Below are 25,095 nucleotides of genomic sequence, written 5' to 3'. Positions count from 1 at the left end.
CTTATCTCCTTTCGTTTGGGGGGGGGTTATGTTGGAAGGTAGATCCCTGACTATGGTTGCCCCCAACTTTTTGCCTGGTGTTTTGCTGGTTTTCTGACTTAGTTGACCTGGGGCCCTGCTATTCAGGACCCCAGGCCTACTGCTCTCTCTGTAAAATGGATTCCATGTACCCTAGGTACATATCCAATTGGATACTGAGTCACCTTATCAGTCCCTGTACAGTGTACCTTAGGTACCCAGGGCATAGGTGTACCCAGGGCCTACCAGGGGCTGCAGCATGTATTATGCCACCCCTGGCTGGCCATCCAAATCTGACACAACTGGCTGCTTGACAGCTGGGGCAAGGTGGTGTAATCACCCTTTGCTTTAGATATAGTATACCTATATCTAACCCTAAAATGGACACACAGATCTCCTATCAGTCACTCCTATGGCAGGCCTTAACAATCCTGAAGGCAGAGTGCTTGGAGTCGTGTGAGATGGTGCTCTGGCATGAGCTGAGCCTGTCTGCGGCTTTCGGGATCTATCCCTTAGCCGTTTCCATGATATCGCATACCATATACTCTTAAGTGCATTATAATCCTCGCGGTTAAATGCCAACTCTGGTATCGCTTTATCAAAACATGTCGAGTAAGGTGTCATACAAATTGGAATACTAACCCCTCGCCAATTCTGGCGACGGGGTTAGCATTCCACCCTTCTAGAGGGACACGACATGCATGTAACCTATAACCCGGTTAAAAGTCAGACAGAGCCTTAGCATCCACAAAATGGATGCTGCCACCGAGACACAAGTCTGCCTTCCTGCTGCTGGGAGTCCTCCCAGAGCAGGAGATAAGGACAAAGGGTTTCCTGCCAGGGGCGGTGCCAGCACCGTCCCAGACAGGGTTTTGTGTATTGTAGGTAGGCAGGGCTTCAGAGGAAGGTGACTGCACGTGGCACCCCGGTGCTCACTGTGCATAGGCTGGCTCAAACCAGTTCCAGGGACACTCCAGACCCTGTGCTGGGGAAAAGCCCGCCAAGGAAGTGGGTGTAACCACCCCCCTCCTGGTCCCACCCATAGGGCAGGACTTAGTCGCGTGCCAGCCCCCTTTTCCCAGATAAAGGTAGAGACTGGCCCCCTTCCAAATCAGATCATCTTTGGAATCAAGATACCACTTTCCACGAAAGGACTTCACGATTTCTTCCTCAAGATTCTCCCTTGTGGCTAAGGAGTAGTCACCCTGCATCCGCAGGCACCACCCAAGAACACTGCGGTCTGCTGCACGTCCTTCCTCCGGAATCCGACTGCCCAGCTCGACGAGACCCGGCTTCCCTGGCACCTCTGACCTCTACCCACCTCTACAGCACAGCTGAGAACCGTGGGTGCGACGAGACCTCGAGGGACCGGCCATCGCCAAGACTGCACGACTTCTGCACAGCAAGCCCACGGAGTAATTTCCTGGTGAGTGCTTTGGGGTCCGAGAAGCCCCCACCCTGAGCAGCTCCAGCACCGAAGAGCAGCCCCCCAGCATCTCCACGATCGGCGTGGGGCCCTTCTGCTTTTTGCTGCTCACCGCGTTGTTTGGCTACTAGCCCGCTGGCTTGTGGCCTTCCGAACGACGCCCGACGACAACACTGCTGCTGGTCTGGCTGCTCCAGACTGGCCCTTGCTTCCCTCCATCGGAGAAGTACCCTGGACCCTCCTGGTCCGGCTGAGACGCCATTTTAGGTCCACCGCGTGGGCCTTGCATTTGCCAAGACTTGTTGCCCAATCCTGGGTCCAGCGACGTCGACAGCAAGAACCTTCGTGGGACAGCTCGCACCTCCATCCTGGTCGCCGACAACGCCTCCTGGTCCGAGAGACTGCAGAGCCCAGCAGCGCCCACTCACCTGACTGCGGTGACTTCGCCCGGTGCCCTCCTGGTGCCCACTTAATCACTGGCTAGTGATTTAAGAACTTGGTCCCCTCTGCTTTCAGGTTTCCTTCTTCCTTGATCCAGGCTTGGATCCATCGAACTTTTCTTCACTGGTCGCCTGCCAGCAACTTCTTCCTTCCAGGCTCCTGGTCCGGCACGAGGATTCCCGACGTCTTTTCAGACCTATGCAGCTGCAGCCCCTGGGCTAGGTAACTTCGGCACTTCGGTGTCCCAGCATAGCCTCACTATCCAAGGGTCAGGATCCACTGTCATTTTCTCCCTACCAGGTCGGGTTCGCCCGTGAACACTAACTTTGTGAATTCTAGCTCCCATAGACTTTGTCCCGCATCCCGCGTGAGAGTGCACACTCTGCACCCGAGTCCCCTGGGCCTCCTAGTAGTAATCTAACGATTCCCTAGTCAAGTCCTAGCGATTCCAAAGCCTATTAGTACTGTTACTTACCTGCTAGTAATTCGCATTCCACTTTTAGAGTATATGGTTTTTCGTGCCCCTCGGGCATTTGTGTATAACGTGCTAACTTAAGTATTTTCATAAGAGTTTTGTTGTGTGCTTAGCACCCTGTCCTCATAAAGAGTACAGGGTTGTTGTGATTCTAATAAATACATTGTTTATTTTCATAACACTTGTGTGGTGTCCTTTCACTGGGTGTTCAAGGGGTAATGTGATGGTAAACAGCTGGCTTAACACGCCCTCTAGAGTCTTAGCCTTAGACTGCTCGTATCCATGCTACTAGGATAGCTGGTCTATAAGGTTGACTTACAACCAATCATCAATAAGGGTTGTTTGGACTGATATATAGTGATCACTAGAATAGTGAGCACTGCACATCAGGCCAACTTCTCACAACATGCCTCAAACGGAAAATGTTACTTACCCAGTATGCATCTGTTCTTGGCATGTAGAGCTGGATTCACATGCACCTACACGCCTCCTCCGGGTGCCTATACCTGTTGCAGTGACATCTTACTTAGATGCATATATACATGGACATCTCTTTCTACTACTATTACTAACTCCATTATCACCCTCTCGGGGAAACAATCTAATAACGGAGTTGATGCCCATGCGCGCTATCACCGAAAGGAAGAGTCCCCTACCTTGCGACTGGAAAAGACTTAATCGAAGAAAAACAAAGTGCAAACATCCGGACCCAACATTAGATGGCAGGCTGTGCAAAGCATGTGAATCTACAGCTCTACATGCCAAGAACAGATGCATACTGGGTAAGTGGCATTTTCCCTCCCCTTTGTGCCTGCCCTGAGACTGCTTGGCATAAACACTCTGTATTGAATACTTGTGAGGGATTCTGTGCAAAGGCATGGGGGCCAGAGATCATGCTTGGGCATTGGTGGAGCACACATAGTAGACATTCTGTGTGGTGCACCACTGTTTATTTCTGTGAAACAAGTGCCTTCCACCGTGTTTAGCGGTGCTTGGGCAAACGTGAAAGTACTCTGTTGGTCCGCAACGCAAGTGGATACTGAAGGATCTACTTGGAACACATATATACTTTTGACAATGAGCCCTCTTACAACCACAAGGACATATATAAGCAGCGCAGAACATTTCTGCTCTCCCCTCCAGTTAAACTTCCAACTCATTGAAACAGGTATATGCGCCCTACTGACCACTCTGCACCACAGCACCTAAGCAGATTGCAGTCTGGTCTGTAATGGAAATATTTTAAAGTTCATAACTGCTCTCTGCAAAGTGCAGCCATGCCATGCTAATGGCAGATCGTGTAAGTGCTAGTTAACAATCCGTGCAAGTGTTGTTGCTATCGTTCTGTTGAGTGATTGTTAAAACCAAGCATTGTGTGGAAAATGGAGGCATTTAGCACAAGCCCCTGCCAATACACTTGCATCTGAAAGAAACAGGTTAGTATTCGATTCCTTACCTTGGAATATCCCAAGGCGTCAGCCTGGATCCGGAACTTTTTGCGTAGCAGTACCCCTGCGCGTCGGTAGGCGTTGTCTGCGGCTCCGCGTCCGTCGTCGGCATAGTTGGCGCCGGAATGACGTCACCGGAGTACTTAGACGCCGCCCTCGCGCGCTGACGTCCGTTCTTCTTTTTGACGCGCCAGCAAGCGCAGGTCTGGAGAAAGTGGTACCCTTTAGTCACTTTTTCGATTTCTTTTTGGATCCGTTTCGAGTCGTACGACTCCATCAGTGCGGGTAGGGATGCCCGGGTTCAAGCCCTGTGCCGACTGCAACCGACTGATGTCGGTTACCGACCCCCATCGCCGGTGCCTACATTGCCTGGGGCCTGACCATGATGACAAGTCGTGCCCCGACTGCCGGGCCTTGACGTCGAAGGCTAGGCGGGAGCGGTCCTGTAAGCGCCTCGAGCTCCGGCAGTCCGCCCCGCTCCGTTCGAGGTCCCGGTCCGGAAGGAGGTCGAGGGACCGGTCGCGGAGCCGGAGTCATCACAGCTCGGTGAGTCGACACCACTCGTCAGGCTCCAAGTCCTCCGGTAAGAGGCACAAGAAGTCGAAGAGGCGACATCGCTCTTCTGACTCCCCCCGACGCTCGCACGATGCGGCCAGGGGTTCGGGTGGCTCCGTCGGAGCCGCAGGCATCACGGCCTGCTCCATACCCGCCGGTCCCTGGGCACAACGCGACGCCGGAGGAGATCGATGCCTTCCTCATGGCCATGAGGTCGCTCACTCCTCCGTCTGGTTCCGCGGCGCCTTCGGGCCACGCGGCCTCGACTGGGAGCCCAAGCGGGCCGGGTGCTTCGGCCCCGGCGCCGACATCGGTCCCTACGCTGCAAGGCTCCACTGGATCCGGATCCGGGTCACCGCTGGTCGACCTTACGACCCCACCGGCGTCGACCCCTAGGGTGTCACCCCCGGTGCCGTCCTCGCACAACGTCATCCCTGGTTCAACCCTCGGTCCGGATCCGAGGCCGGAGTGGCGTCACTAGACGCCGGCCGAAGAGGAATTCTTCGAGGATCTGGGTCCATCCTTTACCCCTGAATATCAGGAGATGGACGACGAGAGAGGCTGGGAGGGGTCTGAGGACCCTGTGGCACGTGAGTGCCAGTCATTTCAGGACTGGACACAGGAACTAGGGGAGGCCAGTGGCCTGGATACCACCCCAGACACTGGTTTTGTCTCCCCTCCTACCGTGGTTACGGAGGAGGGGGGTACTTATAGTGTGGTGCTGATGAGGGCGGCCAAGGCCTTGGCTCTTGAGCTCCCCGTCGCAACGGTGAGGTCTAACATCCTCACAGAGGTCCTTAAACCGCAGATAAGCTCCCCAGAGCCTCTACTGCCGTTTAATGAGGCTCTCGCTGACGTCCTGTTGGGCACTTGGTCCAGGCCCACTACAGGTCCTCCTGTAGATAGGAACGTCGCTAGGCGCCCAAGTTTCGAGTCCACCCACCCCCGAGAGCCTGGTTATCCAGGCCTCTACTTCCCAATCTGCATTCCCGACTGCACCTCCAGATCGGGAATCCAAGAGGTATGAGCAATTCGGCAAGAAGATGTTCTCCTCCCTTAGTTTGGGGTTGCGGTCGGTCAACACCGCGTGCCTCTTGGGCCGTTACACCCACTCCCTGTGGGATACGGTTGCGGCCATGCTGCCTGAGTGCCTGGAGGGTGCCCGGGTGAGGCTCGCTCAAGCCCTCGCGGAGGGACGAGGCGCAGTGCGGTATTCCATACAATGTTGACTGGATACCACAGACTCGCTGGGGAGAGTGATTTCCACGTCTGTGGCGGTTCGCCGCCACGCCTGGCTGAGGTCCGCCAACTTCTCGGCCGATGTCCAGAACACACTTATGGACATGTCGTTCGATGGCAGCCACCTCTTCGGTGGCAAGGCAGTGCGCTGGAACGCTTTAAGGACTCCAGGGCTACGGCCAAGTCCTTGGGCCTGTCGGCCCCTTGCCAGCAATCTTCTGCCCAGCGCTCCTTTCGTTGCCATGGGAGGGGCGCCACCCCACACGTCCTGCCAGCCACGGGCCGCAGTCTACCATTCAGCGCGGCGGCAGGTGTGGTTACCGTCGTTGCGGTAACGGGGGACAACGGCGGGCCAATCCAAATCCCCCCACCCCCCGCAGCATCCGCCTGAACGCCTTCCTTGCCGAGCTTTCAGGCCCATTTGATGCCAGTGGGGGGCAGGGTTCGCCATCACCTCCTCCACTAGCGCTCCATCACATCGGACAGGTGGGTGCTGCAAATCGTCCGAAGGAGCTACTCCCTCCCCTTCGAGGCGACCCCTCCAGCCATGCCACCGCAGTACCACCGCGTGTCGGGTGATCACTGGCAACTTCTGCAAGAGGAAGTTACGGCCCTCTTGGCCAAGGGGGCCATCGAGCGCGTTCCTGGGCCAGAAGTAGGGTGTGGTTGTTACTCCCACTACTTTCTGGATCCCAAGAAGGGCAAAGGGGGCCTACGCCCTCTCTTGGACCTGCGGAACGTCAACGGCTTCCTCCGGAAGGAGAAGTTCAAGATGCTGACTTTGGCTGAGGTCTTGGCTGCCCTAGACCCGGGAGGCTGGATAGTAGCGTTGGACTTGCAGGACGCCTATTTCCACATTCCCGTCCTGCCGGCCCACCGGCGCTACCTGCGGTTCACGGTAGGCCACGAGTACTTTGTTTACCGTGCTCCCCTTCGGCCTTACCAGCGCCCCACGGGTGTTCACGAAAGTGATGGCGGTGGTCGCAGCTCATCTGCGCAGGTTAGAGGTTTCAGTCGTCCCCTACCTCGATGACTGGTTGTTGAAGGCGGGCTCGCCCCAGACAGTCGTCAGCCACCTCCAGACTACGGCCAACCTCCTGCACCTGCTGGGGTTCTCCATCAATGTGCCGAAGTCGCACCTGTGTCCCTCTCAGAAGCTCCTCTTTATCGGAGCAGTTCTAGACTCTGCGCAGTTTCAGGTTTATTCTCCCGAACAGCGGGTTCGGGATATTCAGGCTCTGATTCCGATCTTTCAGCCGTTATCCCGAGTCTCAGTCAGGTTGACGCTGCAGCTTCTGGGGCTGATGGCCTCCTGCATCCTTCTGGTGCATCACGCCAGGTGGCGGATGCGGGCTCTGCAGTGGGACCTGAAGTTTCAGTGGGCCCAGCATCAGGGCAACTTGTCCAACCATGTCTTGATCTCGGAGGGCACTGCAAGACAGTTGCAGTGGTGGCTCACGGACCGTGATTGGGTCAGCGGCAGATCCCTCTCCCTACCTCAACCGGAGCACGTAGTTGTGACGGACGCGTCCCTCCAGGGCTGGGGGGGCCACACGGGAGAGGCGCAGATCAGAGGGCTCTGGTCTCCGGCAAAGTCCCGGCTCCACATCAACCTTCTGGAGCTTCGGGCGATCCGGCTTGCACTGAAGGCATTCCTCCCCTCTGTCCGGGTGAGTGTAGTGCAGGTGTTCACGGACAACACCACCGCCATGTGGTACTGCAACAAACAGGGCGGGGTGGGGTCGTGGACACTATGCCAGGAGGCTCTGCGCCTCCGGCAGTGGCTGGAACATCAGGGCGTGACCTTGGTGGTTCAACACCTGGCAGGTTCCCTGAACGCCAGGGCGGACGAACTCAGCCGTCGATGCATGATGGATCACAAATGGCGTCTGAACTTGGACGTGGCGCAAGGTCTCTTTCAGCAGTGGGTAGAGCCTTGGTTAGATCTATTCGCCACAGAAGAGAACACGCAATGTCATCAGTTCTGCCCGTTGGAATTTCCAAGGCGGCACTCGCTCGGAGACGCATTTCGTCGCGAGTGGAGTTGCGGTCTATTGCACGCCTTTCCGCCTATACCACTTCTGCCCAGAGTGCTGAAGAAGATCAGGCGTGACTGGGCCCAAGTCATTCTTGTGGCTCCGGACTGGGCAAAAAGATACTGGTATCCCGAGCTACTCAGCATGTCAGTCGATCCCCCGATTTGTCTGCCTCTTCAGGAGGACCTTCTGTCGCAGCAGCAGGGGCGGTCCTCCACCCGAACCTGTCCAGCCTCCACCTCCATGCGTGGAGATTGAGCGGCGACAGTTGAGGCTATTTGACTTGCCTCCTGAAGTCTGTGATGTGATTCTGGCAGCCAGGCGTCACTCCACAAAATCAGTATACGCCTGCAGGTGGAACAAATTTGTGGCATGGTGCACAGCAAAGGCGGTGGATCCCCTTTCTTCCCCTCTTTCTGAGGTTCTCCCCTTTCTTCTTTCCCTTGCCCAGCAGGGCTCTGCTCTTGGCTCTATCAAGGGCTACCTCTCTGCCATTTCTGCCTTCTTAAGGCTACCTGATCAGCCCTCTTTGTTCAAGTCCCCAGTTGTAAGTAGGTTCTTGAAGGGCATCACTCAAATGTTCCCTCCTGTTCCTTTCGTGATGCCTCCGTGGGATTTAAACCTTGTTCTGACTTATCTGATGTGCGCTCCCTTCGAGCCACTTCATAACTGTCCTCTTCGTCGTCTTACCCTTAAGACTGCATTCCTGGTTGCCATCACCTCTGCCAGGAGAGTGAGTGAGCTCCAGGCCCTTTCTTCACAACCTCTTTTCCTTTCTGTCCATCCGGACAAAGTTGTGTTGCGGACGCGACCCTCTTTCCTGCCCAAGGTAGTCACAGCCTTCCACATCGGGCAGTCCATCACCTTGCCCACCTTCTTTCCGCCTCCGCATCCCTTGAAAGAGAAAGAGGCTCCAATGTCTGGACCCAAAACGTGTGCCCTCATACTATCTGGATCGCACACACCAGTTCCAGGTGGATGACCAATTCTTTGTTGGTTACGTGGGCGCTAAGAAGGGACGGGCAGTGCACTAACAGACCATTTCCCGATGGGTCGTCTTGTGCATCAAAGCTTGTTATTCACTGGCTAAAAAGGAGCCTCCTGTGGGGCTACGTGCGCATTCCACTCGGGCTACCACTGCCCTGGGTCGGGGAGTCCCAATTCAGGGCATCTGTCAGGCAGCTACGTGGGCCTCGCTGCACACGTTCGCAAGACACTACTGCCTGGACAGCCAAGTCCGGAGAGATTGCTTTTTCGGCCGTTCCGTTCTCCAGGACGTTCTGGTGTGATCATTGGTTCGCAGACCCACCACCGGGGTTGGTATTGTTGGGGTATCTATTCTAAGGTAAGGAATCTAATACTAACCTGTTTCTTTCAGATGCACAAGTTACTTACCTTCGATAACGATATATCTGTAAGAAACAGTAGTTCGTATTAGATTCCTTACCGCCCCACCCATCCTCTCTGTTCTGCGAACCGATATCATGGGTTAAGGTCATCCCCTTTCAGGGCCCTAGTTTCATGGCACCAGTGTTGGTTCTTTATCATGGCTCTGCGTTTCTATCACGGAAAAGCTGTGTATAAGAACTGACGTCAGCGCGCGATGGCGGTGTCTAAGTACTCCGGCGACGTCATCCCGGCGCCAACGACGCCGGACGTGGAGCTGTAGACGACGCCTACCGACGCGCAGAGGGGGTACTGCTAGGCAAAAATTTCCGGATCCAGACTGACGCTTGGGGATATTCTAAGGTAAGGAATCTAATACGAACTACTGTTTCTTACAGATATATCGTTACCGAAGGTAAGTAACTTGTGCGTTACATCACTGTATAATCCAACATACCTAGTACCATAGTTTCAAATCAAAAGATGAGAGTCCCTTTCTTTGGAAATGTGCATATTTTCGATGCAATTACTGGTGTGTATCTCCATAAAACTCTACAATTAACTCGAGGGCGTCCGGCTCCTGCTGTTTTTCTCTGTGCACGGACCATACATCACGAGAGAGAGCAAACTAAAATAAAATGGGCCACTTTTAATTGGTACATATCTTTAAAGCAATTAACAAGACATTCCCTTTACATGAAGGGTCAATTCACGTCCAAAGAATTAGTTGGTGAATTCACGTCCAAAGAATTAGTTGATCTAGCGTCATGCAAGAAGTTTTAGTAAATGCAACTAAATTTGGTTATTAAAGGGATTCTGGAAATTTCACTGCGGGACAGCCATTCGGGCTCCTGTACATCGAATTCATCAACTATTAAATTCCAGTGGTGCAAAGCCCTATGTTTAAGTACTTGTAGTGATTAGTGTCTTTCCAGTCCAGAAAACCTCAATCCCAGGGATTGCTGAAATCTATGGATTTTGATTGTTTTTTTGGGGTTTTTTTTGCCCGTCATAGCCCGGGGAACTGTCTAATGTTGCTTGTCTTTCCTTCATTGCAGGAAACCAGTTCATGTGAATCTGATGTTCATTTTGCCCATTTTAATCTGTTCTCTCCCCTCTCCGCCCTTAGGTGTTCACGTTACCTAAAGTCAGCGCCAAAACAAAATTCAAGCTGACTGCTCATGAGGGCTGCAGAGTGCGCAAGGTGGCCCTGGTGAACTTCACGAGTGCTGCCACGGAGGACTACTCTGAGAACTGCCTGGCCTGCCTGACCAATCTGGGAGACATGCACGTTTTCACCGTCCCTGGCCTGAGGCCGCAGGTGCGCTATGACTGCATCCGTAAAGAAGACATCAGTGGCATCGCCTCATGTGTTTTCACGAAGCACGGACAAGGTGAGCAGACCTTAGCTACAGATCTGAAGACGACAGACCTTTTGTGTATCCATGCTGAATTACTTCAAAATGCTGGGGTCCTCAAATTATTGGGGGCGTGGAGTCTTTAAAGGGGGATTCTTAATGGGGTGGAAAGGGCCGGTAGCGTGTTAAAGTCGCCAAAGCTGTCGCCAAGAAATCTAGGAAGGGATCTTTGGGTGTCCTAACCTTGGTGAAAGAGTGGAAATGTGGTTCCTGCACACCCCGCTATGAGCAGGAAAGCAGAGAGACCGGCTTCAAATTTGTCTGTCTTTCAACATGGTTGCAGTACATCCTTCTGTATCTAACAAGACTTGATTAAAAGTAACTTTTTGCATTGCCTGTGCACCTGCTTTGACATCCAAATTTCAGCTTCATTTGGTGCGGTGGAAAGCCTCCAAAGGCCCACTTAAGATGTTGTTGTTTTGGTTTCATTTCCAATCTCAACATCTGAGTTTACATTTGTTCATCCCATCCATTACACACATCTGATGCCTGTGGTTCTGGCTGACTGACCTGAACATCTGGATGGTCTTTACTCTGGGAACGCCCGCTTTAAAAATGAAGGGCTCAGAATTTCCTCCTATGCTGCCAATCGTAACACTGTTGAGTGGAAGTCCAAACTCTAAATGGCATAGGGCCCATGGTAGTATTGAACCCGAATGTATTATTCCACCCAGACAGCCTTCCATCCCAATTGATAAAAAAGGGCCGAACCAAGATCAGCTACTCTCGGAAACCCCAAACCTTATGTTTGTGAATTCAGGGTAGGTCTACAAGGACTGAGCCTTCTGACACTTGCTGTTTCGGCATCCCAGGTCTTCCTGGGATTTTTCTCAGTCTATTACTACAAATGCCTAAATCTCTATTCTCTCTATTGCATAATCGTCTGTTTTTTTGTTACATAATTTGTAGATGCGGGTGCTAGTGCCCCTAGTGGGTTTTCTTTAGTTCCATTACTCCTTTTTAGGTCTCGCCTAGACGAAAGCAAAAGCGAAGCTTTTGCTGTCTAGGGCGAGACAACTTATGTTATCACTTTCGGGGGAATGTGGACAGCAGAATGTCACGCGCTTCTCCTGCCGGAGATTTGACCTCGTGGGCGCGCTTTGGCGTCTTGGCTGCTTGTAACGTGCATGGCGTGGCGCGCGCTACACTGACGCATGCGCACATACTTACAGCCACAGGCACACACACACTGCATACACACACGCAACCCCCCTTAAACAGGCGCACACAGACAGACGCACGCACGGACAGACACTCGAACAGACACACGCAGACACACGCGCATACACCCCCACCCTCACCCCCACTCACCGGGCTCCTCTCCCCTTAGGCATGTTCGGCCCTTTCCGATGTTCTCTTCACGACGGGAGCTGCCGGACCTGGTAGAGCGGGGGCTGGCCGCCGATGTTGTTCACGACGGGACTGGAGCTGCCGGACCTGGTAGAGTGGGGGCTGCCCGCGCATGCGCGCCATTTCTAGCCGGGGCTCTCAGAATGAAAGTTAGAAATGCCGCGCATGCGCAGGCAGCCCCCGCCCTCCCAGGTCGGTCTCAGTACAGGCTCTATTGGCTGCGGCACGTTCCCACTCCTCCCAGCCCGGAAACCACACTCGCGTTTCATGTTTTATTTTTTATTTTTTTAAATCGCGGCCGCCAATGCTTGTTCTACGTAGAATACTGTCAGTCTCGTGCTAATCTGCACATTTGCTGGTTAAACCTATAGCCAAATATGTTATGCACAACATTTATTAGTGAAGAGATAATGTAGTGGGATAAAACAAATGCATTGGTAAAGCATGTGTGTTTGTTAGGTAAGTTTGTTTCCTTTACCGCAGTACGTGGACGTCATCAACAGGTGTTATACACCGGCACTCTCACGCACAGGACCTCAAACTGGACAGCCAAAGTGGACTGCGCATGCACGGTGACTTAGTCACGAACGGCGGCCAACTTAGAGACAGGCCAAAACGTTGCTGCTTGACCGCCCACTCCGTCCGTCATTGCATGTTTACAGTGGAGCTCATCATATAACATGAACATATCTGCCACCTCCCCTTCACCTCAGTCTCCAGCCAGCGGCCACAGCTCACGAGAGGCCTTCCATGCAGTGTGCAGCTTCTGTCGTGCTGTCCGTCACTGGAAGCCGCATATCACATTGCACAACAAATTGCTGCTTCATGATGCGAGTTTTACCATTTGCTACCAAACATCCACCAAGACACACCCGTGCCGTGCCACCATGTTTGTCTTTTCCATACATAATTGCCATTAAAGGTGTCTGTTCAGCGCACAGAAGCAGCAGCCAGGACCCGCTATATTGCAGACTGCTGTGACAGCAGTCATTTTCTGTTTGATAACACTTGAAATTGACATGGGGTGAAGACTGTGGAAGACTTAGGAGCTGGCATTTACAACCTGAAATGTAAACGGCCTGTTTGAAAAGGTGAAACATTCAATTGGAGTTCTTCATCAGTAGGCACCGATGTTATGTGTGAGGAAAGGGGTTAATACTGTCTGAGGCAAATCCTATTTCTTTCTTTGGCATTTCCAGGGCTTTAAGTGGGCCGGGTCTCACTGAGCACCAGCAGTTTTTTTTAAAGGGGGCCTTAAAACTGGTCTCTATCGGGCTCTGTTTTGTACCCTGGCACAGGCAGTCTGTTTTTTCGTGGAGTCCGATTAAAAAAAATTTAAAGCAATTGTTATTTGTAAAATCAATACATCTAAGTCACGTAAATACAACACATATTGCATTACAAATGCTATAGCTGTCACATTTGCGAAGTTAAAAGTATTGTCTTTGTAAATGACAAAGCTATTAATTTAGCTATTTTCAAAACCAATACATGAATAAAAAAAGTCATTTACAATACCAATAGCTCAAACTTTCCTAATGCGAGACCTATTGCATTGCAAATGCTTGTTTTTATGGTGGTTCTCCCTGAAATCCCAATTGTACTGCCCCCAACCCCTCCGCGATTTCAAGCTCCATTTCCTCTTTTGTCATCTTCACCCTTTTCCTGTACCTTTCTTTTCCCTTGCTTTTTGTCCTCTTCTGGCCACTGTCCGATTGGGTGCTTGCCGTTATATGAAAACATTTTTTTTCTATGTAGGCAAGCACGTAAAATTACTATTTCTGTACCACAGTACTTTGTCTCTTGAGCAAAATAAACCCCATACACGTACAAGGAGGAACCAAGCCTTCTCTGCCAAACCCTGCAGACACTAAAACAGCCTGTGGTTAATGTACATCAGGACCCAAATCTTCTCTGCCCCCAAGAGGCATCCTTCAACAAGTGACCAGTCTTTTGAAGCCCCCTAAGTCCTTTTCAGTTGGCCCGCCAATCCCCACAACATATCCAACAACCAAGCATTGTTCTGTTCCAGAATATTCTGCACTCAAGACTTTTCAATCCAGTTCCGTCACTCAGCCTACCAGCTGAAGAACACTTGTCCGGATCAGTCTGGTGACTGAGTCCACCAGCACTCTCTGGCTTTGCACCCTGCTCTACAGTAGTTTCAGTTTTGGAAACGGTTCTGCACAGGCAACTGGCGTGAGGTCCAGGCATGGAAGTCCTTTAACCACTTTTATGCTGTCATTAAAATCCATTTTATTTCCCCTATATTCTTCTGTTCCAAGAAGTTGACCATGTAAGACTTGCATCTTGCCATTCTGAGATGAGGTGGATTTGAGTCAAGCATTATGTTGAAACCAAAGCAGGCTGGCAAGTGGTACTTATGACGTAACTGCACTAACAGCCCTGTGGGTGCTACTCTTAAAGATAACCATCTGTTCCTAGTGAAGGTTGCAGGGTGGGCATGGTCTGTCTCTCAACATGGCAGATTAGGTGGCTTTGCACAGTTTTGGGGTATCTATTAAACCATGACCACTTTGGAGCTGTTGTACTTTTCTTTGTGTATAAGGAGATAGATTGAGGACTATTCTCAGACTTGTGAACCTGATCAGTTGGTGTCTTTTCTTCCTATTTTGTCCAACAGATATGCTTTTCCAGGGTTTCATACATCCTTTTGAGATTATTGTAGGCTATCAATATCATTTCTAGCAAAAGGTGTTTTGGTCCTAAATGCACCTGCTCTGTAATAGCTTCTTAGTAATGAGGGCAGGGGTTTCCAAGTGGGGGGGGTGAAATTGTTAGAATGCAATCTTATTTTTTTGTAGAATTAGTCTTAATGTTTATATTGAAAGGGTGAATATGGGGACAGGTATTTCTAACAGTGCAGATGATAGGGCACAGTGAAAATGATGGAAAGAAAAGGGTGTAGAAAACTGAACTTGTTTCATAGAGAGGAATTATGCAATGGTATATCCAATCTGATAGAGACTACTAACCGCAGATTCCTTATCGTAGAATTGTCCCCAGGCATGAGAATGGATCCAGAAATTTTTTGCCTCTGCGCGCCGGGGGATGGAATCGCGCAACTCCGCCCTGGCGTCCGCATACGTGACGTCAGCGAGGTCACAAGTCCCACCCCAGCGCGCCTACGTCAGTTTTTCCTTTTCCTCGTACAACGCGGATCCGGATCATGCTCCTGGCCTGTTTCGGGCCTTTCGCTTGTTGCGTGTGTGTGGGAACAGTGTGCGAATGCCAGTTTTCTGGCTTTAAGACGTGCTCGTCTTGTGCATGCCAGATGTCGGCGACGGATCCTCACACCATCTCCAGGTCGGCGGCGTCACCATGCCCGGCCCCTGCAGAGGGTTTCAGGATTCGCCGCTACTGTCTTCGACATCGTCCTTCTCCTAGGCCGCACGAGCGTCTCTCACCTGTCGGTAAGTGTCGCAGTTTGTCCCCGAGGGCTGATTCCCGGCCTGTTGGGGACGCCGGCTCTCCGCGTGTGGTGCGGCCCCGCGTGTCGTCCCTCTATCATCCGTTTCCCGGTGTGGGGGCGTCTAGAGCCCAGATGGACATATGCGGCGGCCTTTCAGGCCTCGCTGACGTCTCCTCCTTCCCCTCCTGGGACATCTGCGGATCCCCTGCCATGTGCGGGGCCCTCCGCAGCGTCGCCGGTGGCTCCGGCCCCGGCTGGCTCCGATCCAGGTTCGGAGGATGTGGTGCAGTTGGGGTGCGGCCCTTCGGGGGTCCCTCCTTTGGACCACGGCGCCTCTGCTTTGCCGCGAACTCCCACAGGAGTCCCTGTGGTGTCGTGGGAGGTCACTGGGGCTCGGGTCGCATCCCTGAATCCCCCTCTGCCCTCTGGTCAGGTGGCGGCTGCCTTGCCCGAGGTGATGCCGCTTCGGCGCCCGCGGCTGCTGGCCCTGGCAGCGCCACAGGTGCTGGCAGAGGGCCCTTCTCGTCCTGTCACAAGACGAGGGTGGCGGGGGACCCTTGTCCCTCCCCGGGTCCCTCTCGCCCCTCCACACAGGCAGCTGCTTCATCAGAGGTCGAGTCAACGCCTTTCCGGCGCCGTTCCTTTGCCGCCCCGGCTCCGGCCCAGCCCTGGTCTCCTGCGCCATGCGCTGTGGCGGAGGTCGTTCTGGCGTCTCCCCTGGCGCCGGATGACTATGACCTGCCTCAGATTGCGGACTCTATGGTGCCAGGCCGACGTCGGGTCATTGACTCATCTTCGGACGCCTCCTCTTCTCCAGAGGTTCAGCGCTTGCTGGTTTCATGCTCGCTGGAGGCTGGCCGCCGCTTCGTGGCTTTTTCCCCGACGTCGTCTAAGGACGGCTCCTCACCGTGGCCGTGTTCTTCGCCGAAGGCGCCACAAGTCTCCCACTCCTCGGTCCCTCTTCCTCCTTTCCAGACCTGGCCCTTTCTTCCTCCGGTTGGCTTGGGGGACGGCCGCCTTAGCTTGCAGCGTCGCCTACTGAGGAGCTGCTTTCTCCACCGCAGGGCCCTACGATGGCGGGTGCTGCTTTTGCTCGCGCTGTTTCCACAGCTGTGGGAATCTTGCGCATGGGTGATCCAGCTGCCCTTTTCCCAACTGATCATCTTCTGGAGGTCCTCCATCGGGGTTCTGGTGGTAGGGAGCTGCTGCTTCCCTTCGAGGGTTCGCTCCATTCTTCTCTTCTGGGGACTTGGGGCCGCCCTGCCACGGGGGACCCGGTGCCCCAACTCCTTCTGCACCGCCAGCATCCGGCACCGCGTGATCCTGTGTCTTTCCCTCCACCCTTCAATCAGGGGCCCTCTTTTGCAGAATGCCTTTCCCTCTCTGCCGCCGCTGTTGTCTCCCCCGTCGCAGGAGGCCCGCTGGCTTGACTTCTGGGGGCGCAATATGTTCGCCTCCACCAGTGCGGCTCTGCGGGCCCTTAACACTCTGCGTGTTTTAGCTAGGGCCACTTCTTGCTTGGGGGATTCGGCAGAGTCCCTTATGTCTGTCGCTTCTCAGGAGGTTGCCTGTGTTGATCTGCGGCACCATGTGTTGGATGGCCGGGAGCTGGCGGCGTTTATTTTTCGCTCCGCTCTGGACATCTCGGAGGTGCTTGTACATGCCATGGCTTCTTCGGTCACACTTCGTCGACATGCCTGGCTTCGGGACAGTGTGTTCCCAGAGAACGTTTGTGAACGGCTGATGGACCTTCCTTTCGATGGCGCTCTTTTATTCCACGCTCCTGCGGACTCTGCCATTTAGAGGTTCTTGGCGGGGCTGCGGCCTTTCCTCCTCCTCCTCCGCCTCCTCCTCCCCCTACCCCACCTCCCCCCCCCCTCCTCCTCCCCCTCCCCCTCAGTGACCTGTGAGTTGATCTGGATTTTGGGAGGTGTTCTTCCGTGAGGGCAAGTCGCCCTTGTGTGTGTTCTGTGTGGTTACTGTGCATTCAAGTCCTTTTGTTAGGATTGTGGTGCTGCTGGTCTGGCCCCCCTTTTTGGATTGTGCATTTGGCTTTTGTTGAGCTGTGTTGGCCCTGAGATTAGGCCTTCTGTTGTTCTTCTTGGCTGATTGGCAAGCCGTCTGCGGGTTCTCCGCAGGTCTTTTCTGTTTCTCCTCTCTGCAGGAAGTTTTTCCTAAGAGGGTTCCCATGTCTTGGGACGTAACATGCCCTAAGTGGGGTACTAGTAGCAGTTTTATAGCTCTATCATGTGCTGGGGAGGTGTGGTCGCCTTCGGGCTTCTGCTCTCTGTGGCGTTACGGTATGTTGCAGGTGCGATCCTCGTGCTTAGGGTGTGTCCGGGGCCTTTTTGGCCTTCCTGGCCTCTGTCTTCGGCTGGCGTCTGGCTTGTCCTGGGTGCACCGTTCCGTGGTGTTGTCTGCAGCTGGCTGTGCATGCCGGTGCCGACCTGCTGTTCTTTTGCATCGTTGTGCCTTATGGCGTTTTAGCAGGGCATCCGTCCTTGCCTTGTTCGCTGCTTGAAGCTGGGGTGTGTTCGACACTCTTCCAGTGGGTCCTCTCTTCAGTTCTACCTCCCCTCCCTAGGGGTTGAGGTGGTTCTTGAGGTTCTTGGCTCTCTTTTGTTTCTTGTGCCTCTTCGGGCGCGGTCTGCCCCTGCAGGGTGTTGGGCGTCCTCCCTGTGTGACCTCGGGCTACCCTTTTGCTTCCGCCTGCCTTATTTCTGAAGGCGCAGTTCTGCCTTGTCTATTAACTTCAGGCTGTGATACGCTCGGCTGCCCTCTTCACTGGGTGTGTTCCCGTGGGGGTGGGGGGGGGACTTGCCTTCACTCTACCTCTTCTCCTAGGAGTCTCTAGGTTGCTCTTCTTCCTTTGTGCTCCTCTTCATTGCTTGGGCCTTGGGTCTCTGGTGGAGACTCTTGATGCCTCAAATGGATGTGGGGCGCTCTGGCCTCCTTTTGCCTTGCCCTCGTTTCCCCGGCTGCTTGTCGGCGGGCTACCTCTCTTCCGCATCCCCTCTGGGGTTGGTGGTCTTCTAGATTCAGGGGATCCCCTTGCCTGGGGAGACGGGCTCTTCTACCTGTCCGATTGCATTGTCCTTTGTGGGGCCCTCTGTTATGTCCAGGCTGATGGAGTCCTCTCGCAGTACCTCCTTCCCCTTGGGTATGGCTAGGGTATGTATTCTACGTTAAGGAATCTGTGGCTAGTAGTCTCTATCAGATGTACGAGTTTCAGTAACGATGTATCTGGTAGAGACGATACTAGCCGCAGATTGCTTTATGACCCACCCTTCCTCCCCGTTCTGCGAGGACCTTCGGCTTGGCCTTCTGCACACTCCTCCCCTTGGGTGGCTCTGTCTTCTGTAGAGTGCCTTCTTTCATTTCTTCTTGGCAGGATGCTTTGTTCTGTTTATTGTTCCATTCCTCCCCTGTGGCCATGGGAGGATGGGGTTATAGGTACTTCTGTGCCCTTATGTTCTGGTTGCTCCAGTTGGGGTCTACCCCCCCTTTTTTTTTCATTACTAGAGGTTCTGGGCCCTTTGCTGTCCTCTAGGTTGGGGTCTTTTGGCTGGGCCTCTGCCCTTTGTTCTTTGTGGGGGTTGTCACATTCTGTGTTGGGGCTGTCTTGGAGCCTTGTCGTGCTTTGTTGTCCCGGACTGGTTCCCCCTCATTGTTATTGGTGGGGATTGTATTCCTGCTATGTGTTACCATGACGTTTTTTCATATATTCTATATCTCCGGGGGGGGGGGGCTATCGCCGTACTGGCAGGGTTGCCATTATGGCTGTGCTCTGTTCTTTATTATTTCCTTGATTCGGGGAACTGCGGTGTCTGCAACTGCTCCTTATGGTGTTGTCCCTCACCATTACTTTTTCTGTTCTTTCGCACTCTGTTCCTATACTCTCACAGTTTTTGTCTGATGGCTCCGTGTTGTGGCGCGGAAAAGTTCTGTGAAGAAAACTGACGGAGGCGCGCCGGGGTGGGACATATGTGACCTCGCTGACATCACGTAGGCGGACAACGCCAGGGTGGAGTCGCGTGATGCCATCCCCCCGGTGCGCAGGGGTGCTGTAGCAAAAATGTTCCAGATCCAGTCTCACGCCTGGGGATAATTCTACGTTAAGGAATCTGGGGCTAGAATCGTCTCTACCAGATACATTGTTACCGAAGGTAAGTAAATCGTACCTCTTTTTTTCTGTACAGGGTTAAAAGTGCAAATTCTGTAGGTATTTGAACGTGTCAGTGTTGGTGGTTATGTCAATTTATAGGCTGTAGTGGAGGTTCTGAAAGTGTTGCTTTGCACAGCATTTGATCGAAACTCTTGGTTCAAAACTAAAACACAAGCCTGAAGGTGAAGTGCTTCAGTTAATTTATTTTTGCTTTCTGTTGAGGTGCTAGTTATTTCGTACATACTAAATCATGGAATGTCCCTTGGAAATGGTTGGGTGTTATAATTTTCCCTCTATCTGTTCCTCCCTCTTCCAGGTTTCTATCTGATCTCTCCATCAGAGTTTGAACGTTTTTCTCTTAGTGCCAAGAACATTACAGAGCCGTTGTGTACGGTGGAGTTCGACAGACCCCACAGCAGCAATGACACCAAATGCCTCAGGTGAGTAGGACGTTTGGGGCGACCTGGTCAGGCATTCGTATGGATGTGCGTTTTTCCGATCTTCAGCTGCTGCATCTGATACTGCAACCTTTCTGTCCATCCTTACCAAGACCTCATCACTTGTATACAACCGTATGATCCATATCCTTCCTTTGTAGTAACCATCCACAGCACAATGACCCTATCCATAATATAGCATGTTGTCTTAATTTGTCTCACTGTATAAGGATAATCATGTATGTCTCTGTTACAGACTGATTTAGTGGTCTGTTGGCAAGACCTATTGTCTCCAAAGCATTGCGTATACTTATTGTGGGCTCTGAGTCAGCCCCTTGGTCATGATTGAAAGGCTTTGCTGACCCTTTCACTTCCCTGCTCCACACTTGGTTGATTTTCTTCCCATATGGAACAATTTAAGGTGCAGACCTACTGCCCCTAAAGGGTAAAGAGATCTTCTGGAAGGGGTACAGCCTCCTATTATACACTTCAGAACAAAAAAGTATCCATTCTGGTGGTGGTTGGGGGGGGTGTTGATTTGATGCACAATATCCCATCCAGACACACTCCTTGCTCTAATTACTCCTAACAGACGATTTTTTGTCACTAGCAAACCTATACTCAGCCTTCCATCATTTCGCAGCCCAACATCCTACTCTTCTTTCTACCACAACCGCACACCAATTACATTCCACTGCACCACACAGTACCTTTTGCAGCGATCATCCTCTTACGCGTAACATATACTCTACTCACAAGCACATCACCACCCCCTTTAGCTTACAACTTCCACTCACAAACAATACTATACAAACAAATCCATCTCATAAAAAAAATACATTAGCACCTCGTTTCACTACTCTTCAAAAATGGAACACGCACACCAGCACAACAAAATCTCACGTGCAACACCTCTATAATACTTTCCATCACAAACTACAAACATACACCCACCTTTCAGACTACACAAATGATCAAGCTCCAAAGCAAAGCTTTCTCTCCCCCCCCCCCCCCCAAACATAACACATATACAGCAACTCTTGTAACCGCCTCTCATCCATTGGACAATTTAGAACCTTACTACATAACCCACATGCTTCACCACCACCCTTGACCCATACACCTTCCACCCTAAACAGATGTAAACAAAATATGCAATATGCCACACCTCACAACTTAGCTTCTTCATGTCTACTGCACAACAAGGCATACACACAGACCCATCAAAATGCTTTCTTAGCCTGCTGGACAAGGAACATGATACCGACCAGCTACACAATACCTATCCTCTTACAGCTAATACCAACACTTAAGGACACAAGTGCTACAAGCCCACAAAATACTGCCTACTCTTCTACAAAACAGTCACACTATCACCAGAGCATGTTCTCTAAACTGTCTACTAATATATGCTCGATCTCTCTCTAAAACCAAACATCACATCTACGGCCTTCTCACTGACGCAACACCTGCAATACTATTCATAACTGAATCATGGTTCATAGATAATATGGCTCCAGTCCTGCCTGAAGCCATTCCTCTAGGCTATCAAACGATCACCCCAAATCGTGAAGGAAAAGGGGAGGTTACAAAAGCTGACTATTTCTCCATAGAAGATTGTGAGGCCTTTTTCACCAGATGCAAACTTACACCACCTTCCTCTTCTAACTTTCTGCCCTTTACAGACCTCCACCTAGCAATGCAACATTCTCAGACAAACTTCTAGACACAGTTTTAAACCTGATAACACTACACTCCAACCTATGCATTCCAGGTGACCTCCACATTTAGTTTGACAACTCCAATATGCCCCATCTGAAAACAATAACCGCTGGCCTAGACTCACTGAACCTGCATCAGATTGTCCACGAACCCACACACATCGCTGGACACATCCTAGATGTCATTTTTGCTAATACAGAACTAGTTACCTTTCAAACAATTACTCCAGTCACATGGTTAGACCACCATGTGCTTGCTTTCCAGCACAAAACAACACAAAGCGACGTCCCTAAAACCACCTTACATGCATCCACCTATCGACCATCGAACAAACTCAATTTGGATCACTTGGAAATACAACTCGCATCCAGTACAGATCTAGACACAATAAATTCTGTTCAAAAAGCTTTTGATATCCTAATGCCACTAAAAAGAACACAACAGAACAAAAGAAAACAAGCAGCATGGAGAAATACAGAGCTAAAAGACATAAAACAACAAATTAGAAAGCTGCAACGTGCCTGGCTCAAAACAAACACCAATGAAGACAAACTTTGCCTACAGAAACGTAACACAATAATCTGATAGAGACTTCTAGCTTCAAATTCCTCACCTTATAATTTCCCAGGCGTCAGACTGGATCTGGAAACTTGTGCTGAGCAATACCCCTTGTGTGTGCCGTCGGGTGGCTCCATTTGGTTTCCCGTGATGTAGTCTGTAGCGTCGGTTATGACATTGCGGTGCCTATATAGGCAACATCCAGGCATACGGACATCAGTTCTTTTTTTCCAAGCCAGTTAAGTGCTGATCTGGGAACAGCTACCCCTATGTCCTTTTTGGACAGATTTTTTTTTACTTTTGTCTAATTTTAAATCTTTTTTCCATTCATTCGTGTGCGAGGGATGTCTTTAAGGAAGACAGGTTTCAAGCCATGCGGTGCCTGCCACCGTATGATGTTGGTTACCCACTCCCACCTCATCTGTCTCTGGTGTCTTGAGCGTGACCACGACTCAAATTCTTGCTCGGACTGTCGGGCCATAGCTCCAAAGGCCTTCAGGGAGCAGCCGATGAAGCTCCTTGCGGTCCGACAGTCAACACTATCAAGCGAGACTACGCGGAGGTCCCGGTCCTTAGCGAAGAAGAGGACGACGCAGGAGCACTCCCGGAGCCCTAGGCCCTCTTGTTCCTACTCTAGGTCCTCTGGACACTTTGGGAAGAGGCTTAAGTCGTTCAAGCGGGCTTCATCTTCGGCTCGGCTATCCTTTGTCTAGGAGAGAGGTAAGGAGCACTGACTCTCTAGGCAAGGTTTCGCAAAGCTGTACCCTGGGTCGACTTTGTGCCTCCCTTCCTAACTAAGATCCGGAGCAACCCCATTACAAATAAAATAATTTTACGAGGCCATGCGGCGCGAATTTGAGCGGGCCCGACCATGCTGGTGGGCCCTCTGGACCAAAGGAGTCGGAAGGGGCCCCATCGGGTTTGACACCATCTGCTCCGGCCACGGTGCCGGTGGGGCTACATGGATCCGATCCCGGATCTAGGTCGATGCTGGTCGTGCCAATGTGACCTACTCTGGCATCTGACCCAAAGTTGGTGCCTGCGACAGCACCGGTGCCCATCAGTGGCACCAGCCCCACCCTCATCCCTGATGACACCGAGCCGGAATAACGTCCCTCGATGCAGATTCTGGTGCTGATTGAACCCAGGGGTTCTATGTTGGCGCCTGAGCACGTTGAGGATATGCTAGGCTCAGGAGAGGAACAGAAGAGGTCTTTGGACCCTCTGGAACACCAGGAAGATTCTACGGAGCAGTTGGACTGGTGTGAGGAACTTGCAGAAGCCACTGGACTGGATATTTCTCGAGATACTGGCATGCTCTCTTCCCCCACAGTGGCTACTGAGGAAGGGGGCAGCCCATGCCATGGTGGTAGAAAGGGCAGCTGAAGTCCTTGGACTGGAACTACCCTCAGTGTAGATTTTTATTTGAAAATAACTGGGACCCCCTGATTAAGGATTAGATTCCTGGGTCAGGGTAAAACAATTTATGTAAGGTAACAAGTCCAGGCAACATATATGGAGAAAGGCAATGTAAACAAAAAAAAAGAAAGAAGAAATGAAATATGCACTTAAGATAACAAGAATATTCAATTTAATAAATTCGATAAAAAAATTATCAGAATACCTTGTCATTTTAAAATACATAGTGTTAAGAAATTCTTTAAGTTAATAATTAAATACAGTTTGATCAACAATATTGACGATAACCCAATTGATGTGGGAAGACGACGGTTTCTTCTACGCGTTTCGACACAGTCGTGTCTTCATCAGGAAATTACCATCTTTGTTAATGAATCTCGCAATTACTCGATAGTGAGAGGTAGGAGTGGTGAATGTTGATCAGAGATCTCGAGTCAGGTGACCGGTCAGGATGTAAGCGGTACCAATATAAAAACTCTAGAGCATGCTTATGAAGAGCAATGAAGGTAAATGTCACAGATAGTGGACATAGTCGGCAGACATTCGTATTTTGGCACTGTTGTTTATCCTGTACGGAGTTGAAATGTCACCAGCAAAACGAGTGAATCTGTGAGCCGTAATATTTCACACATAAATTTAAAGCTTGCTCTATGAATGGCAGAGGACTGCTCTTGTTTAATATCTGGGCTAGAGTGGTACACCATTAGGTATGCAGTCCACAAGAAGCGGCGCGTTCTTTTGGCTATGTCGCTTTCAGGAGGGGCAATTCCAAGTAAACAGGCTCCCAGTACTTGGTGGGGGACTGGAAGAGTCTCCTGTGTCTGTCTATCGTTTCGAGAGCCGGCAGCAACCCTCAGTGTAGGTCAGGACTGATTTCTTGACTGAAGTGCTTCGACCTGGGCCTTCCACTTCTGAACCGCTTTTGCCCTTTAATGAGGCACTTACAGATGTCCTTGTAAGCACGTGGTCCAAGCCTAGCACAGGGGCACCCTAGAACGATTGCACACTGCCATAGCTTGGCACTGGGTGTTCCAATGTTCCTCAGCCAACATTCCAAACCCTTAATGTTTAGTGGTACAGGCCTCTACTTCCCAGGTCACGTTCCCTTCCGCCCTTATTTAGGAAATCCATTTGGGAAGTTGTGTTCTTCCTCCAGCCGTGCATTACAGTCGGGGAATACTTCATGCTTATTGGGCCATTTCTCCCGCTCCCTTTGGGAGATGGTTGTGCAAGTGCTGCCACAAGTCCCAAGCTCTCCCAAGCAGTCGACGATGGCAGAGATGCAGCACAATTCACCATACGTTGTGGCCTAGATGCAACTGATTCGCTCAGCAGATCAATTTCAATGTCCAGGCCAATCTGATGGACATGCCCTTTAATGGAACCCATCTTTTTTGAGGAAAAGGCAGACTTGGCCCTGGTCAGGTTCAAGGACTCTCGAGCTATGACCAGATCCTTGGGCCTCTCCTCCACTCCTCATGGCAAGTCTTCCTTTCACAGCAACCAAAGGAGTTAGCAGCCACATCGGTCCTATCCCAGCCACCGTCCTGCACACCCTGCCCAAGCCGT

The 25,095-nt window shown here is 51.6% G+C and overlaps 1 protein-coding gene across 3 annotated transcripts in view; it reads left to right on the top strand.

The window, feature by feature from the left end:
- Positions 1-25,095, top strand: part of LLGL1 (LLGL scribble cell polarity complex component 1) — a 380,653-nt gene that overhangs the window by 306,628 nt on the left and 48,930 nt on the right. For all 3 annotated transcript variants that reach the window (XM_078665185.1, XM_078665184.1, XM_078665186.1), the window contains 2 exons: positions 10,154-10,418; positions 19,707-19,830. In XM_078665185.1, the coding sequence (XP_078521311.1) occupies positions 10,154-10,418; positions 19,707-19,830 (389 nt within the window). The remainder of the gene's footprint in view (positions 1-10,153; positions 10,419-19,706; positions 19,831-25,095) is intronic.

Source organism: Lissotriton helveticus, chromosome 10, assembly GCF_964261635.1.
Source record: "Lissotriton helveticus chromosome 10, aLisHel1.1, whole genome shotgun sequence".
NCBI classification, from domain to species: Eukaryota; Metazoa; Chordata; class Amphibia; order Caudata; family Salamandridae; genus Lissotriton; species Lissotriton helveticus.
This window is presented reverse-complemented; position numbering and strand designations above follow the sequence as displayed.